The sequence below is a fragment of the Telmatherina bonti genome (genome assembly GCF_933228915.1).
Source record: "Telmatherina bonti genome assembly, chromosome: 10".
Taxonomy (NCBI): Eukaryota; Metazoa; Chordata; class Actinopteri; order Atheriniformes; family Telmatherinidae; genus Telmatherina; species Telmatherina bonti.
Window position 1 is genome coordinate 39557030 of NC_136628.1, and position 16195 is coordinate 39573224.

Consider the following 16195-nt stretch of genomic DNA (forward strand, 5'->3'; position numbering starts at 1 on the left):
GTGTGTAGTGATGTGGGGTGGATGGGGTGTGTAGTGATGTGGGGTGGATGGGGTGTGTGTAGTGATGTGGGGTGGATGGGGTGTGTGTAGTGATGTGGGGTGGATGGGGTGTGTAGTGATGTGGGGTGGATGGGGTGTGTGTAGTGATGTGGGGTGGATGGGGTGTGTGTAGTGATGCAGGGTGGATGGGGTGTGTAGTGATGTGGGGTGAATGGGGGGTGTGTAGTGATGTGGGGTGGATGGGGTGTGTGTAGTGATGTGGGGTGGATGGGGTGTGTGTAGTGATGTGGGGTGGATGGGGTGTGTGTAGTGATGCAGGGTGGATGGGGTGTGTGTAGTGATGTGGGGTGGATGGGGTGTGTGTAGTGATGTGGGGTGGATGGGGTGTGTGTAGTGATGCAGGGTGGATGGGGTGTGTAGTGATGTGGGGTGGATGGGGTGTGTGTAGTGATGTGGGGTGGATGGGGTGTGTGTAGTGATGTGGGGTGGATGGGGTGTGTGTAGTGATGCAGGGTGGATGGGGTATGTAGTGATGTGGGGTGGATGGGGTGTGTGTAGTGATGTGGGGTGGATGGGGTGTGTGTAGTGATGCAGGGTGGATGGGGTGTGTAGTGATGTGGGGTGGATGGGGTGTGTGTAGTGATGCAGGGTGGATGGGGTGTGTGTAGTGATGTGGGGTGGATGGGGTGTGTGTAGTGATGCAGGGTGGATGGGGTGTGTAGTGATGTGGGGTGGATGGGGTGTGTGTAGTGATGTGGGGTGGATGGGGTGTGTGTAGTGATGCAGGGTGGATGGGGTGTGTAGTGATGTGGGGTGAATGGGGTGTGCAGTGATGTGATGTGGATGGGGTGTGTAGTGATGTGGGGTGGATGGGGTGTGTGTAGTGATGCAGGGTGGATGGGGTGTGTGTAGTGATGTGGGGTGGATGGGGTGTGTGTAGTGATGCAGGGTGGATGGGGTGTGTGTAGTGATGTGAGGTGGATGGGGTGTGTGTAGTGATGTGGGGTGGATGGGGTGTGTGTAGTGATGCAGGGTGGATGGGGTGTGTGTAGTGATGTGAGGTGGATGGGGTGTGTGTAGTGATGCAGGGTGGATGGGGTGTGTAGTGATGTGGGGTGGATGGGGTGTGTGTAGTGATGTGGGGTGGATGGGGTGTGTGTAGTGATGCGGGGTGGATGGGGTGTGTGTAGTGATGTGGGGTGGATGGGGTGTGTGTAGTGATGTGGGGTGGATGGGGTGTGTGTAGTGATGTGGGGTGGATGGGGTGTGTAGTGATGTGGGGTGAATGGGGTGTGTGTAGTGATGTGGCGTGGATGGGGGGGTGTGTAGTGATGTGGGGTGAATGGGGGGTGTAGTGATGCGGGGTGGATGGGGGTGTGTGTAGTGATGTGGGGTGAATGGGGGGTGTAGTGATGCGGGGTGGATGGGGGTGTGTGTAGTGATGTGGGGTGGATGGGGTGTGTGTAGTGATGTGGGGTGGATGGGGGGGTGTGTAGTGATGTGGGGTGGATGGGGGGGCGTAGTGATGTGGGGTGGATGGGGGTGTGTAGTGATGTGGGGTGGATGGGGTGTGTGTAGTGATGTGGGGTGGATGGGGTGTGTGTAGTGATGTGGGGTGGATGGGGGTGTGTAGTGATGTGGGGTGGATGGGGTGTGTGTAGTGATGTGGGGTGGATGGGGGGGTGTGTAGTGATGTGGGGTGAATGGGGTGTGTGTAGTGATGTGGGGTGAATGGGGGGTGTAGTGATGCGGGGTGGATGGGGGTGTGTGTAGTGATGTGGGGTGGATGGGGTGTGTGTAGTGATGTGGGGTGGATGGGGGGGTGTGTAGTGATGTGGGGTGAATGGGGTGTGTGTAGTGATGTGGGGTGGATGGGGTGTGTGTAGTGATGTGGGGTGGATGGGGGGGCGTAGTGATGTGGGGTGGATGGGGTGTGTGTAGTGATGTGGGGTGGATGGGGTGTGTGTAGTGATGCGGGGTGGATGGGGTGTGTGTAGTGATGTGAGGTGGATGGGGTGTGTGTAGTGATGTGGGGTGGATGGGGTGTGTAGTGATGTGAGGTGGATGGGGGGGCGTAGTGATGTGGGGTGGATGGGGTGTGTGTAGTGATGTGGGGTGGATGGGGTGTGTAGTGATGTGAGGTGGATGGGGTGTGTGTAGTGATGTGAGGTGGATGGGGGTGTGTGTAGTGATGCGGGGTGGATGGGGTGTGTGTAGTGATGCGGGGTGGATGGGGTGTGTGTAGTGATGCAGGGTGGATGGGGTGTGTAGTGATGTGAGGTGGATGGGGTGTGTGTAGTGATGTGAGGTGGATGGGGGTGTGTGTAGTGATGTGGGGTGAATGGGGTGTGTGTAGTGATGTGAGGTGGATGGGGGGTGTGTAGTGATGTGAGGTGGATGGGGTGTGTGTAGTGATGTGAGGTGGATGGGGGGGTGTGTAGTGATGTGAGGTGGATGGGGTGTGTAGTGATGTGGGGTGGATGGGGTGTGTGTAGTGATGTGGGGTGGATGGGGTGTGTGTAGTGATGTGAGGTGGATGGGGTGTGTGTAGTGATGTGAGGTGGATGGGGGGGGTGTGTAGTGATGTGAGGTGGATGGGGTGTGTAGTGATGTGGGGTGGATGGGGTGTGTGCAGTGATGTGGGGTGGATGGGGTGTGTGTAGTGATGTGAGGTGGATGGGGTGTGTGTAGTGATGTGAGGTGGATGGGGTGTGTAGTGATGTGAGGTGGATGGGGTGTGTATTGATGTGGGGTGAATGGGGTGTGCAGTGATGTGATGTGGATGGGGTGTGTGTAGTGATGTGGGGTGGATGGGGTGTGTAGTGATGTGGGGTGGATGGGGTGTGTGTAGTGATGTGGGGTGGATGGGGTGTGTGTAGTGATGTGGGGTGGATGGGGTGTGTAGTGATGTGGGGTGGATGGGGTGTGTGTAGTGATGTGATGTGGATGGGGTGTGTGTAGTGATGTGGGGTGGATGGGGTGTGTAGTGATGTGGGGTGAATGGGGTGTGCAGTGATGTGATGTGGATGGGGTGTGTGTAGTGATGTGGGGTGGATGGGGTGTGTAGTGATGTGGGGTGGATGGGGTGTGTGTAGTGATGTGGGGTGGATGGGGTGTGTAGTGATGTGGGGTGGATGGGGTGTGTGTAGTGATGTGGGGTGGATGGGGTGTGTGTAGTGATGTGGGGTGGATGGGGTGTGTAGTGATGTGGGGTGGATGGGGTGTGTGTAGTGATGTGAGGTGGATGGGGTGTGTGTAGTGATGTGGGGTGGATGGGGTGTGTGTAGTGATGTGGGGTGGATGGGGTGTGTAGTGATGTGGGGTGGATGGGGTGTGTGTAGTGATGTGGGGTGGATGGGGTGTGTGTAGTGATGTGGGGTGGATGGGGTGTGTAGTGATGTGGGGTGGATGGGGTGTGTAGTGATGTGGGGTGGATGGGGTGTGTGTAGTGATGTGGGGTGGATGGGGTGTGTGTAGTGATGTGGGGTGGATGGGGTGTGTGTAGTGATGTGGGGTGGATGGGGTGTGTGTAGTGATGCAGGGTGGATGGGGTGTGTAGTGATGTGGGGTGAATGGGGGGTGTGTAGTGATGTGGGGTGGATGGGGTGTGTAGTGATGTGATGTGGATGGGGTGTGTGTAGTGATGTGGGGTGGATGGGGTGTGTGTAGTGATGCAGGGTGGATGGGGTGTGTAGTGATGTGGGGTGGATGGGGTGTGTGTAGTGATGTGGGGTGGATGGGGTGTGTGTAGTGATGCAGGGTGGATGGGGTGTGTAGTGATGTGGGGTGGATGGGGTGTGTGTAGTGATGCAGGGTGGATGGGGTGTGTGTAGTGATGTGGGGTGGATGGGGTGTGTGTAGTGATGCAGGGTGGATGGGGTGTGTAGTGATGTGGGGTGGATGGGGTGTGTGTAGTGATGTGGGGTGGATGGGGTGTGCAGTGATGTGATGTGGATGGGGTGTGTAGTGATGTGGGGTGGATGGGGTGTGTGTAGTGATGCAGGGTGGATGGGGTGTGTGTAGTGATGTGGGGTGGATGGGGTGTGTGTAGTGATGCAGGGTGGATGGGGTGTGTAGTGATGTGGGGTGGATGGGGTGTGTAGTGATGTGGGGTGAATGGGGTGTGCAGTGATGTGATGTGGATGGGGTGTGTGTAGTGATGTGGGGTGGATGGGGTGTGTGTAGTGATGTAGGGTGAATGGGGGTGTGTAGTGATGTGGGGTGGATGGGGTGTGTGTAGTGATGTGGGGTGGATGGGGTGTGTGTAGTGATGTGGGGTGGATGGGGTGTGTAGTGGTGTGAGGTGGATGGGGTGTGTGTAGTGATGTGGGGTGGATGGGGTGTGTAGTGATGTGGGGTGGATGGGGTGTGTGTAGTGATGTGGGGTGGATGGGGTGTGTGTAGTGATGCGGGGTGGATGGGGTGTGTAGTGATGCGGGGTGGATGGGGTGTGTAGTGATGTGAGGTGGATGGGGTGTGTGTAGTGATGTGAGGTGGATGGGGTGTGTGTAGTGATGTGAGGTGGATGGGGTGTGTGTAGTGATGCGGGGTGGATGGGGTGTGTGTAGTGATGTGGGGTGGATGGGGTGTGTGTAGTGATGTGGGGTGGATGGGGTGTGTGTAGTGATGTGGGGTGGATGGGGTGTGTAGTGATGTGAGGTGGATGGGGTGTGTAGTGATGTGAGGTGGATGGGGTGTGTGTAGTGATGTGAGGTGGATGGGGTGTGTGTAGTGATGTGAGGTGGATGGGGTGTGTGTAGTGATGTGGGGTGGATGGGGTGTGTGTAGTGATGTGAGGTGGATGGGGTGTGTGTAGTGATGTGAGGTGGATGGGGTGTGTGTAGTGATGCAGGGTGGATGGGGTGTGTAGTGATGTGAGGTGGATGGGGTGTGTGTAGTGATGTGGGGTGGATGGGGTGTGTAGTGATGTGGGGTGGATGGGGTGTGTAGTGATGCGGGGTGGATGGGGTGTGTAGTGATGTGGGGTGGATGGGGTGTGTGTAGTGATGTGGGGTGGATGGGGTGTGTGTAGTGATGCGGGGTGGATGGGGTGTGTGTAGTGATGTGAGGTGGATGGGGTGTGTGTAGTGATGCGGGGTGGATGGGGGGGTGTGTAGTGATGTGGGGTGGATGGGGTGTGTGTAGTGATGCGGGGTGGATGGGGTGTGTGTAGTGATGTGAGGTGGATGGGGTGTGTGTAGTGATGCGGGGTGGATGGGGTGTGTAGTGATGCGGGGTGGATGGGGTGTGTGTAGTGATGTGAGGTGGATGGGGTGTGTGTAGTGATGTGGGGTGGATGGGGTGTGTGTAGTGATGTGGGGTGGATGGGGTGTGTAGTGATGTGAGGTGGATGGGGTGTGTGTAGTGATGTGGGGTGGATGGGGTGTGTAGTGATGCGGGGTGGATGGGGTGTGTGTAGTGATGTGAGGTGGATGGGGTGTGTGTAGTGATGTGGGGTGGATGGGGTGTGTAGTGATGCGGGGTGGATGGGGTGTGTAGTGATGTGGGGTGGATGGGGTGTGTGTAGTGATGTGGGGTGGATGGGGTGTGTAGTGATGCGGGGTGGATGGGGTGTGTAGTGATGCGGGGTGGATGGGGTGTGTAGTGATGTGGGGTGGATGGGGTGTGTGTAGTGATGTGAGGTGGATGGGGTGTGTGTAGTGATGTGGGGTGGATGGGGTGTGTAGTGATGCGGGGTGGATGGGGTGTGTGTAGTGATGCGGGGTGGATGGGGTGTGTGTAGTGATGCGGGGTGGATGGGGTGTGTAGTGATGTGAGGTGGATGGGGGTGTGTGTAGTGATGTGAGGTGGATGGGGGGTGTGTGTAGTGATGCGGGGTGGATGGGGTGTGTGTAGTGATGTGAGGTGGATGGGGTGTGTGTAGTGATGCAGGGTGGATGGGGTGTGTAGTGATGTGGGGTGGATGGGGTGTGTGTAGTGATGTGAGGTGGATGGGGTGTGTGTAGTGATGTGGGGTGGATGGGGTGTGTAGTGATGTGGGGTGGATGGGGTGTGTGTAGTGATGCAGGGTGGATGGGGTGTGTGTAGTGATGTGAGGTGGATGGGGTGTGTGTAGTGATGTGGGGTGGATGGGGTGTGTAGTGATGTGGGGTGGATGGGGTGTGTGTAGTGATGCAGGGTGGATGGGGTGTGTGTAGTGATGTGAGGTGGATGGGGTGTGTGTAGTGTTGCGGGGTGGATGGGGTGTGTGTAGTGATGTGGGGTGGATGGGGTGTGTGTAGTGATGTGGGGTGGATGGGGTGTGTGTAGTGATGTGGGGTGGATGGGGTGTGTGTAGTGATGTGGGGTGGATGGGGTGTGTGTAGTGATGTGGGGTGGATGGGGTGTGTGCAGTGATGTGAGGTGGATGGGGTGTGTGTAGTGATGCGGGGTGGATGGGGTGTGTGTAGTGATGTGGGGTGGATGGGGGGTGTGTAGTGATGTGAGGTGGATGGGGTGTGTGTAGTGATGTGGGGTGGATGGGGTGTGTGTAGTGATGTGGGGTGGATGGGGTGTGTGTAGTGATGTGGGGTGGATGGGGTGTGTGTAGTGATGTGGGGTGGATGGGGTGTGTGTAGTGATGTGGGGTGGATGGGGTGTGTGTAGTGATGTGGGGTGGATGGGGTGTGTGTAGTGATGTGGGGTGGATGGGGTGTGTGTAGTGTTGCGGGGTGGATGGGGTGTGTAGTGATGTGGGGTGGATGGGGTGTGTGTAGTGTTGCGGGGTGGATGGGGTGTGTGTAGTGATGTGGGGTGGATGGGGTGTGTAGTGATGTGGGGTGGATGGGGTGTGTGTAGTGATGTGGGGTGGATGGGGTGTGTGTAGTGATGTGGGGTGGATGGGGTGTGTAGTGATGTGAGGTGGATGGGGTGTGTAGTGATGTGGGGTGGATGGGGTGTGTAGTGTTGCGGGGTGGATGGGGTGTGTGTAGTGTTGCGGGGTGGATGGGGTGTGTGTAGTGATGTGGGGTGGATGGGGTGTGTAGTGATGTGAGGTGGATGGGGTGTGTAGTGATGTGGGGTGGATGGGGTGTGTGTAGTGATGTGGGGTGGATGGGGTGTGTAGTGATGCGGGGTGGATGGGGTGTGTGTAGTGATGTGGGGTGGATGGGGTGTGTAGTGATGTGGGGTGGATGGGGTGTGTGTAGTGATGTGGGGTGGATGGGGTGTGTAGTGATGTGGGGTGGATGGGGTGTGTAGTGATGTGGGGTGGATGGGGTGTGTGTAGTGATGTGGGGTGGATGGGGTGTGTAGTGATGTGGGGTGGATGGGGTGTGTAGTGATGTGGGGTGGATGGGGTGTGTGTAGTGATGTGGGGTGGATGGGGTGTGTAGTGATGTGGGGTGGATGGGGTGTGTGTAGTGATGTGGGGTGGATGGGGTGTGTGTAGTGATGTGGGGTGGATGGGGTGTGCAGTGATGTGGGGTGGATGGGGTGTGTGTAGTGATGTGAGGTGGATGGGGTGTGTGTAGTGATGCGGGGTGGATGGGGTGTGCAGTGATGTGGGGTGGATGGGGTGTGTAGTGATGTGGGGTGGATGGGGTGTGTGTAGTGATGCGGGGTGGATGGGGTGTGTAGTGATGTGGGGTGGATGGGGTGTGTGTAGTGATGTGGGGTGGATGGGGTGTGTGTAGTGATGTGAGGTGGATGGGGTGTGTGTAGTGATGTGGGGTGGATGGGGTGTGTGTAGTGATGTGGGGTGGATGGGGTGTGTGTAGTGATGTGGGGTGGATGGGGTGTGTGTAGTGATGTGGGGTGGATGGGGTGTGTAGTGATGTGAGGGGGATGGGGTGTGTGTAGTGATGTGGGGTGGATGGGGTGTGTAGTGATGTGGGGTGGATGGGGTGTGTGTAGTGATGTGGGGTGGATGGGGTGTGTGTAGTGATGTGGGGTGGATGGGGTGTGTGTAGTGATGTGGGGTGGATGGGGTGTGTGTAGTGATGTGGGGTGGATGGGGTGTGTGTAGTGATGTGGGGTGGATGGGGTGTGTAGTGATGTGGGGTGGATGGGGTGTGTGTAGTGATGTGGGGTGGATGGGGTGTGTGTAGTGATGTGGGGTGGATGGGGTGTGTGTAGTGATGTGGGGTGGATGGGGTGTGTGTAGTGATGTGGGGTGGATGGGGTGTGTGTAGTGATGTGGGGTGGATGGGGTGTGTGTAGTGATGCGGGGTGGTTGGGGTGTGTGTAGTGATGCGGGGTGGATGGGGTGTGTGTAGTGATGTGAGGGGGATGGGGTGTGTGTAGTGATGTGGGGTGGATGGGGTGTGTGTAGTGATGTGAGGGGGATGGGGTGTGTGTAGTGATGTGGGGTGGATGGGGGGGTGTGTAGTGATGTGGGGTGGATGGGGTGTGTAGTGATGTGGGGTGGATGGGGTGTGTGTAGTGATGTGGGGTGGTTGGGGTGTGTGTAGTGATGTGGGGTGGATGGGGTGTGTGTAGTGATGTGGGGTGGATGGGGTGTGTGTAGTGATGTGGGGTGGATGGGGTGTGTGTAGTGATGTGGGGTGGTTGGGGTGTGTGTAGTGATGTGGGGTGGATGGGGTGTGTGTAGTGATGTGGGGTGGATGGGGTGTGTGTAGTGATGCGGGGTGGTTGGGGTGTGTGTAGTGATGTGGGGTGGATGGGGTGTGTAGTGATGTGGGGTGGATGGGGTGTGTGTAGTGATGTGGGGTGGATGGGGTGTGTGTAGTGATGTGGGGTGGATGGGGTGTGTGTAGTGATATGGGGTGGATGGGGTGTGTGTAGTGATGTGGGGTGGATGGGGTGTGTGTAGTGATGCGGGGTGGATGGGGTGTGTGTAGTGATGTAGGGTGGATGGGGTGTGTGTAGTGATGTGGGGTGGATGGGGTGTGTGTAGTGATATGGGGTGGATGGGGTGTGTGTAGTGATGTGGGGTGGATGGGGTGTGTAGTGATGTGGGGTGGATGGGGTGTGTGTAGTGATGTAGGGTGGATGGGGTGTGTAGTGATGTGGGGTGGATGGGGTGTGTGTAGTGATGTGGGGTGGATGGGGTGTGTGTAGTGATGTGGGGTGGATGGGGTGTGTGTAGTGATGTGGGGTGGATGGGGTGTGTAGTGATGTGGGGTGGATGGGGTGTGTGTAGTGATGTAGGGTGGATGGGGTGTGTGTAGTGATGTGGGGTGGATGGGGTGTGTAGTGATGTGGGGTGGATGGGGTGTGTGTAGTGATGTAGGGTGGATGGGGTGTGTTGGGGGTTGGGAGAATGGGAGGGAGGTGGCGTTGCTCCTGTCCCTGCAGTGCCTAACTTGGGTATTAGGTGGATTCTGATCCACATCCAGTAACTGTCCAAGGAGGCATGGAGCTCCTGGGCATGGTGCAGGACCTCTGTCTGATGGTTGTGGGGTGTGTTCGGAGAAGGGGGGGTTACTCTGTCTGCCTCTGGGTGTCTGAGCCGACCCTTCTGACCGGACAGCCGTGGACTGATCTGGTGTTTGAGCAGCTGCATACAAAACTGCATCATCTGCATAAAGTCGCACTATTTTAATCGTTCATGGGACTACTTTACTCATGCCCAAATTGATTGAGCTGCTGTGGTCTGGTTTCCACTGGAACATTTCTATTTTCTACTCTGAGGCATTAGCACCTTCTGTTGTAATCCCAGCAGAAAAACCAAACATGAAGAGATAAAGTAAAAGAGCTTTCATATTTGAATAGAAATGCTGTGTCCACCTAGTCTTAGCTTAGACATGTGAGGGTTACCTGTGTCCCAGGTACTGACAGGTGAAGTCAGACAGGTGAGAGTTCCAATTGTCAGCACACACGGTGAGCAGAGAGGAGACACGTTGGACCTGGAGACGTCTGGAACCATTGACCTGCAACATTACTGTCCCACAGAGAAGATGAACACCTGACACTTTCCTGATCCACACAGATTAAATCATGTTCTTATTGGCTGAAATCTGCTCATCAGGATGATGGATACATGCTTCATCCAATGGTTGTTGCCGTCAGAGAGGAATGTCACCAAGCAAAAGCCATGACAGTATAAACAAAACTAAACAGTGATGTGAACTAACAAGGTTGTGGAACACACAGATACCTCAAAGGAATAAAATACAGTTCTGCTGATCAGTTCTTCCATCACCCTATTGATCATTGGCGACGTACCGCAGTCGGCTTCATCAGATCCATCCAGACAGTCCACCACGCCGTTACATTGATCGTTACCATGGATACAGGTTCCTGTCTGACACTGGAACTGACCATCTGCACATGGAGCTGATCATAAGCACATGGTTTGTCAACCAGTTATCAAAAAATGGAATGACCTATGATATTGGACTCACCTGGGGACTCCAGATCCAACCCAGAGCTGAAGTTGGCCCTGAATCCTCGACCATGACCGGATCTGTCCGTGTAGAACCACACTGTCATCTGATTGGCTGTTGAAAACAAGGTGTGGGCGGGGCCATCACTGCCCGTAAGAACAGCTGAAGGAAACATCAACAAATCAACACCTGAAGAAAGAGGTCAGCTAATCTGTTCCAGGTAGACACAACAGCTCACCCAGTAAGGTGGAGCCAGGCCCCGCCCCATCTCGCACCTCCACCAGGTCAAAGGTCGCTTCCACATCAAAGTCCAGGAAGTGGAGCTGGATGTTGTGACCGGCAACAGTGTGCAGAGTCCACAGACCTACAGCAGAGGATCATGGGTAACAAGCACAGGTGATAGTCAGGACAAGAGCATGCTCAGGTAACAGGATGACACACAGGTGTACTCACACTCAGCTTCATTCCCGTAGGATTGTGGGTAGTTTGGAGAGGTGAAAATAGAGTTAGGCTCCCAGAGGTCAAAAGGTCCTCCACAGTCAGCTAGACCAATCAGAGAAAAGCTCTGTCAGGAGTTTCAGTCATAGTGTAAAGACCACATGATGGGTCTGGGGTCATGGTTTCAGACTAACATGGTATGGGGGGTGTGGTTTCAGTCTCACCTGGTATGGGGTGGTGTGGTTTCAGTTTAACCTGGTATGAGGGTGTGGTTTAAGTCTAACATGGTATGGGGGGTGTGGTTTCAGACTAACATGGTATGGGGGGTGTGGTTTAAGTCTAACATGGTATGGGGGGTGTGGTTTAAGTCTAACATGGTATGGGGGGGGTGGTTTCGGTCTAACATGGTATGGGGGTGTGGTTTAAGTCTAACATGGTATGGGGGTGTGGTTTAAGTCTAACATGGTATGGGGGTGTGGTTTAAGTCTAACATGGTATGGGGGTGGGGTTTCAGTCTAACATGGTATGGGGGTGTGGTTTAAGTCTAACATGGTATGGGGGTGTGGTTTAAGTCTAACATGGTATGGGGGTGTGGTTTAAGTCTAACATGGTATGGGGGTGTGGTTTAAGTCTAACATGGTATGGGGGGTGTGGTTTAAGTCTAACATGGTATGGGGGTGGGGTTTCAGTCTAACTTGGTATGGGGGTGTGGTTTAAGTCTAACATGGTATGGGGGGTATGGTTTAAGTCTAACATGGTATGGGGGTGTGGTTTAAGTCTAACATGGTATGGGGGTGTGGTTTCGGTCTAACATGGTATGGGGGGTGTGGTTTAAGTCTAACATGGTATGGGGGTGGGGTTTCAGTCTAACTTGGTATGGGGGGTGTGGTTTAAGTCTAACTTGGTATGGGGGTGTGGTTTAAGTCTAACATGGTATGGGGGGTGTGGTTTAAGTCTAACTTGGTATGGGGGTGTGGTTTAAGTCTAACATGGTATGGGGGGTGTGGTTTAAGTCTAACTTGGTATGGGGGTGTGGTTTAAGTCTAACATGGTATGGGGTGTGTGGTTTGTCTCCCACCTAGGATGGGGGGTTGTGGTCGGTGTCCCACCTTATACAGGGGGGCATGGATTAAGTCTCACCCGGTATGGGGGTGTGGTTTGTGTCTCACCTGGTATGGGGGGTGTGGTTGTTGGTGGCGGTACATTGGTTGGTTCGGGTGGGGCGGGGCCACAGAGATCAGCTGTCAGTGTGATGTCATCTAGGGCGATGTCATTTCTCATACCTCCTTTCTTCTGAGCTTCAAAAACTACCTGTACAGGTCACGTGAACAGTCAGCTAATTTGCATATTATGTGACCATTAAGCCTGATGTGCAGATGTCCTGTGTGGTATCACTGACCGTGGCCTCAGATGTCAGGTTGAGGGTTACCTGGCCATAGTTCCAGATGTCACCATAGTTACCATCTCTCTGGAACATCATAGTAACGGTGGACTCTGAGGAAAGCAGCAGGACTCTGAGACGACTGACGTCCTCACCGAACATGTGGTACCTGCAGACATTCATTTACTGGTAATGTTTGTTGATGTCTGTTCATTTAATTGTTTTTTGTTATAACTTGTTTGTTTTTCCAGCTGTTTACGTGTATATTTGTTGTTTACCAGAAGCTCAGACACATGGGTAGTGTGGGCGAAATCAAAGGCAGGCTGTGGATCCTGAAGCTTTTCATCCATTGGCCGGGACTGAGAGGAGTGACGATGTAGAAACCTATCATGAACCGGTACAAACGGATCCTTTAATTAACTTCAGACAAAACTGTGACTGGTGTTGTTAAGGTAACCCCCAACCTACCTGAGCTATTTCCCAGTGTGTTGTCAACACTGGGGCCGGTTAAGGGTGGAAAGGTGGAACCTCTGGTTCGAATCCAGTCGTCGTCGTCATCTTGCTGCTGCCTCCAGAAACACCAGCCGAGCTCAAAGCTGCAGCTTAGCTTCTCCTGGTCTGAGAGCAAAAAGCCGTCAGCGGTCTGTCAACCATCTTCAGGGTGTGCATCTGGATCTGACATGAGTTCTTACTGGTCAGGCCAGAGGTGTCGGCAGCGCTGTAGGAGGCCCTGAAACCTGACAGACTGTTTATATCATCAGAAGTAAACTCCACAGTTGATTGGTCAGTCAGGAGCCAGACGGTTCCAGGGGGGGTGGAGCCTGAGAGCTGAGCTACCAATTGTATGAGCAGATCATCAGGACTCTGAATCAGTATCTCATATCGGTGGTATCATACACCTGGACTTACCTGACGGCCCCGACTGAGACATAAGCTCCAGTCTGTTGTATCTTTACCTGTTAGCCGTTTGTTCGGTCCAACACCTTCGTAAAGTCTCAGCGCGTCCACGTTTTCTTCAGTTTCAAACTGATGGAAGTCGACCTGAACGGAAAGACCTCCGTCGACTCTAAAGAACATCAACATTAAATCCCAAGGTCATTTTATTCAATGTAAAAGTCACAAGGACAAACTTTCCTCCACTCAAGTTACAGTGAATTCGTAACGGTGCGAAGACCTCCTCACAGAATGGGAAACTGTTCTGTTCAGCATCATGGTGCAGGATGGTCTGGATGAACACATCTACTCTCGTTAACGTCATAAATATGTGTTGTTAATATTGCTTATAACTGCTGGATAGACCAGCGGGAGAGAAAAGGCAGAGGAAAGGCTGGAAAAAGAAAAAAAATAAAGAAAAAAAGAATGAAAGGAGAACAAACAGAAAGAAAAAAAGCTGCAGTGAATCCTCGACAGGCATCTTATGCACCTGCAGACAAACACGACGTTTCTGAACATAACAGACGTCTGGAGAAACCACGAAGAACACAGCAGCAACCAAGTGTGTGTGTGTGTGTGTGTGTACATGATATTGGTGGGCTGTGTTAAGTAACCATGTAAATGGTATATTTAATGGAGTGTAACGGTGTGTTTAATGGAGTGTAACGGTGTGTTTAATGGAGTGTAACGGTGTGTTTAAGGGAGTGTAACGATGTGTTTAATGGAGTGTAACGGTGTGTTTAAAGGAGTGTAACGATGTGTTTAATGGAGTGTAACGATGTGTTTAATGGAGTGTAACGGTGTGTTTAATGGAGTGTAATGATGTGTTTAATGGAGTGTAACGATGTGTTTAATGGAGTGTAATGATGTGTTTAATGGAGTGTAACGATGTGTTTAATGGAGTGTAACGGTGTGTTTAATGGAGTGTAGCGGTGTGTTTAATGGAGTGTAACGATGTGTTTAATGGAGTGTAACGGTGTGTTTAATGGAGTGTAACGGTGTGTTTAATGGAGTGTAACGATGTGTTTAATGGGGTGTAACGATGTGTTTCATGGAGTGTAACGTTTGTTTAATGGAGTGTAACGGTGTGTTTAATGGAGTGTAACGGTTTGTTTAATGGAGTGTAACGGTGTTTTTAATGGAGTGTAATGGTGTGTTTAATGGGGTGTAACAGTGTGTTTAATGGAGTGTAACGGTGTATTTAATGGAGTGTAACGATGTGTTTAATGGAGTGTAACGGTGTATTTAATGGAGTGTAACGATGTGTTTAATGGAGTGTAACGATGTGTTTAATGGAGTGTAACGGTGTATTTAATGGAGTGTAATGGTGTCTTTAATGGAGTGTAACGGTGTATTTAAGGGAGTGTAACGATGTGTTTAATGGAGTGTAACGATGTGTTTAATGGAGTGTAACGATGTGTTTAATGGAGTGTAACGGTGTGTTTAATGGAGTGTAACGATGTGTTTAATGGAGTGTAACGGTGTGTTTAATGGAGTGTAACGATGTGTTTAATGGAGTGTAACGGTGTGTTTAATGGAGTGTAGCGGTGTGTTTAATGGAGTGTAACGATGTGTTTAATGGAGTGTAACGGTGTGTTGAATGGAGTGTAACGGTGTGTTTAATGGAGTGTAACGGTGTGTTTAATGGAGTGTAACGATGTGTTTAATGGGGTGTAACGATGTGTTTCATGGAGTGTAACGTTTGTTTAATGGAGTGTAACGGTGTGTTTAATGGAGTGTAACGGTTTGTTTCATGGAGTGTAACGGTGTTTTTAATGGAGTGTAACGGTGTGTTTAATGGGGTGTAACGGTGTGTTTAATGGAGTGTAACTGTGTATTTAATGGAGTGTAACGGTGTGTTTAATGGAGTATAACGATGTGTTTAATGGAGTGTAACGGTGTGTTTAATGGAGTGTAATGATGTGTTTAATGGAGTGTAACGGTGTGTTTAATGGAGTGTAACGGTGTATTTAATGGAGTGTAACGATGTGTTTAATGGAGTGTAACGGTGTGTTTAATGGAGTGTAACGGTGTGTTTAAAGGAGTGTAACGATGTGTTTAATGGAGTGTAACGGTGTGTTTAATGGAGTGTAATGATGTGTTTAATGGAGTGTAACGATGTGTTTAATGGAGTGTAATGATGTGTTTAATGGAGTGTAACGATGTGTTTAATGGAGTGTAACGATGTGTTTAATGGAGTGTAACGGTGTGTTTAATGGAGTGTAACGGTGTGTTTAATGGAGTGTAACGATGTGTTTAATGGGGTGTAACGATGTGTTTAATGGAGTGTAACGTTTGTTTAATGGAGTGTAACGGTGTGTTTAATGGAGTGTAACGGTGTGTTTAAAGGAGTGTAACGATGTGTTTAATGGAGTGTAACGGTGTGTTTAATGGAGTGTAATGATGTGTTTAATGGAGTGTAACGGTGTGTTTAATGGAGTGTAACGGTGTGTTTAATGGAGTGTAACGATGTGTTTAATGGGGTGTAACGATGTGTTTAATGGAGTGTAACGTTTGTTTAATGGAGTGTAACGGTGTGTTTAATGGAGTGTAACGATGTGTTTAATGGAGTGTAACGGTGTTTTTAATGGAGTGTAACGGTGTGTTTAATGGGGTGTAACGGTGTGTTTAATGGAGTGTAACGGTGTATTTAATGGAGTGTAACGGTGTGTTTAATGGAGTATAACGATGTGTTTAATGGAGTGTAACGGTGTGTTTAATGGAGTGTAATGATGTGTTTAATGGAGTGTAACGGTGTATTTAATGGAGTGTAACGATGTGTTTAATGGAGTGTAACGGTGTATTTAATGGAGTGTAACGATGTGTTTAATGGAGTGTAACGGTGTATTTAATGGAGTGTAATGGTGTCTTTAATGGAGTGTAACGGTGTATTTAAGGGAGTGTAACGATGTGTTTAATGGAGTGTAACGGTGTGTTTAATGGAGTGTAATGATGTGTTTAATGGAGTGTAACGATGTGTTTAATGGAGTGTAATGATGTGTTTAATGGAGTGTAACGATGTGTTTAATGGAGTGTAACGATGTGTTTAATGGAGTGTAACGGTGTGTTTAATGGAGTGTAACGGTGTGTTTAATGGAGTGTAACGATGTGTTTAATGGGGTGTAACGATGTGTTTAATGGAGTGTAACGTTTG

General features: G+C 51.6%; 1 protein-coding gene across 1 annotated transcript in view; it reads right to left on the reverse strand.

Annotated features, from left to right (window-relative positions):
* tmprss15 (transmembrane serine protease 15) overlaps positions 1-16195 on the reverse strand; it is a gene marked incomplete at both ends in the record, with an annotated part of 55673 nt that overhangs the window by 21879 nt on the left and 17599 nt on the right. The window contains 11 exons of the mRNA XM_079247504.1: positions 9721-9844; positions 10129-10239; positions 10308-10451; positions 10528-10653; positions 10743-10832; positions 11897-12034; positions 12123-12277; positions 12387-12492; positions 12577-12726; positions 12801-12941; positions 13065-13174. Coding sequence (XP_079103630.1) covers positions 9721-9844; positions 10129-10239; positions 10308-10451; positions 10528-10653; positions 10743-10832; positions 11897-12034; positions 12123-12277; positions 12387-12492; positions 12577-12726; positions 12801-12941; positions 13065-13174 — 1395 coding nt within the window. The remainder of the gene's footprint in view (positions 1-9720; positions 9845-10128; positions 10240-10307; positions 10452-10527; positions 10654-10742; positions 10833-11896; positions 12035-12122; positions 12278-12386; positions 12493-12576; positions 12727-12800; positions 12942-13064; positions 13175-16195) is intronic.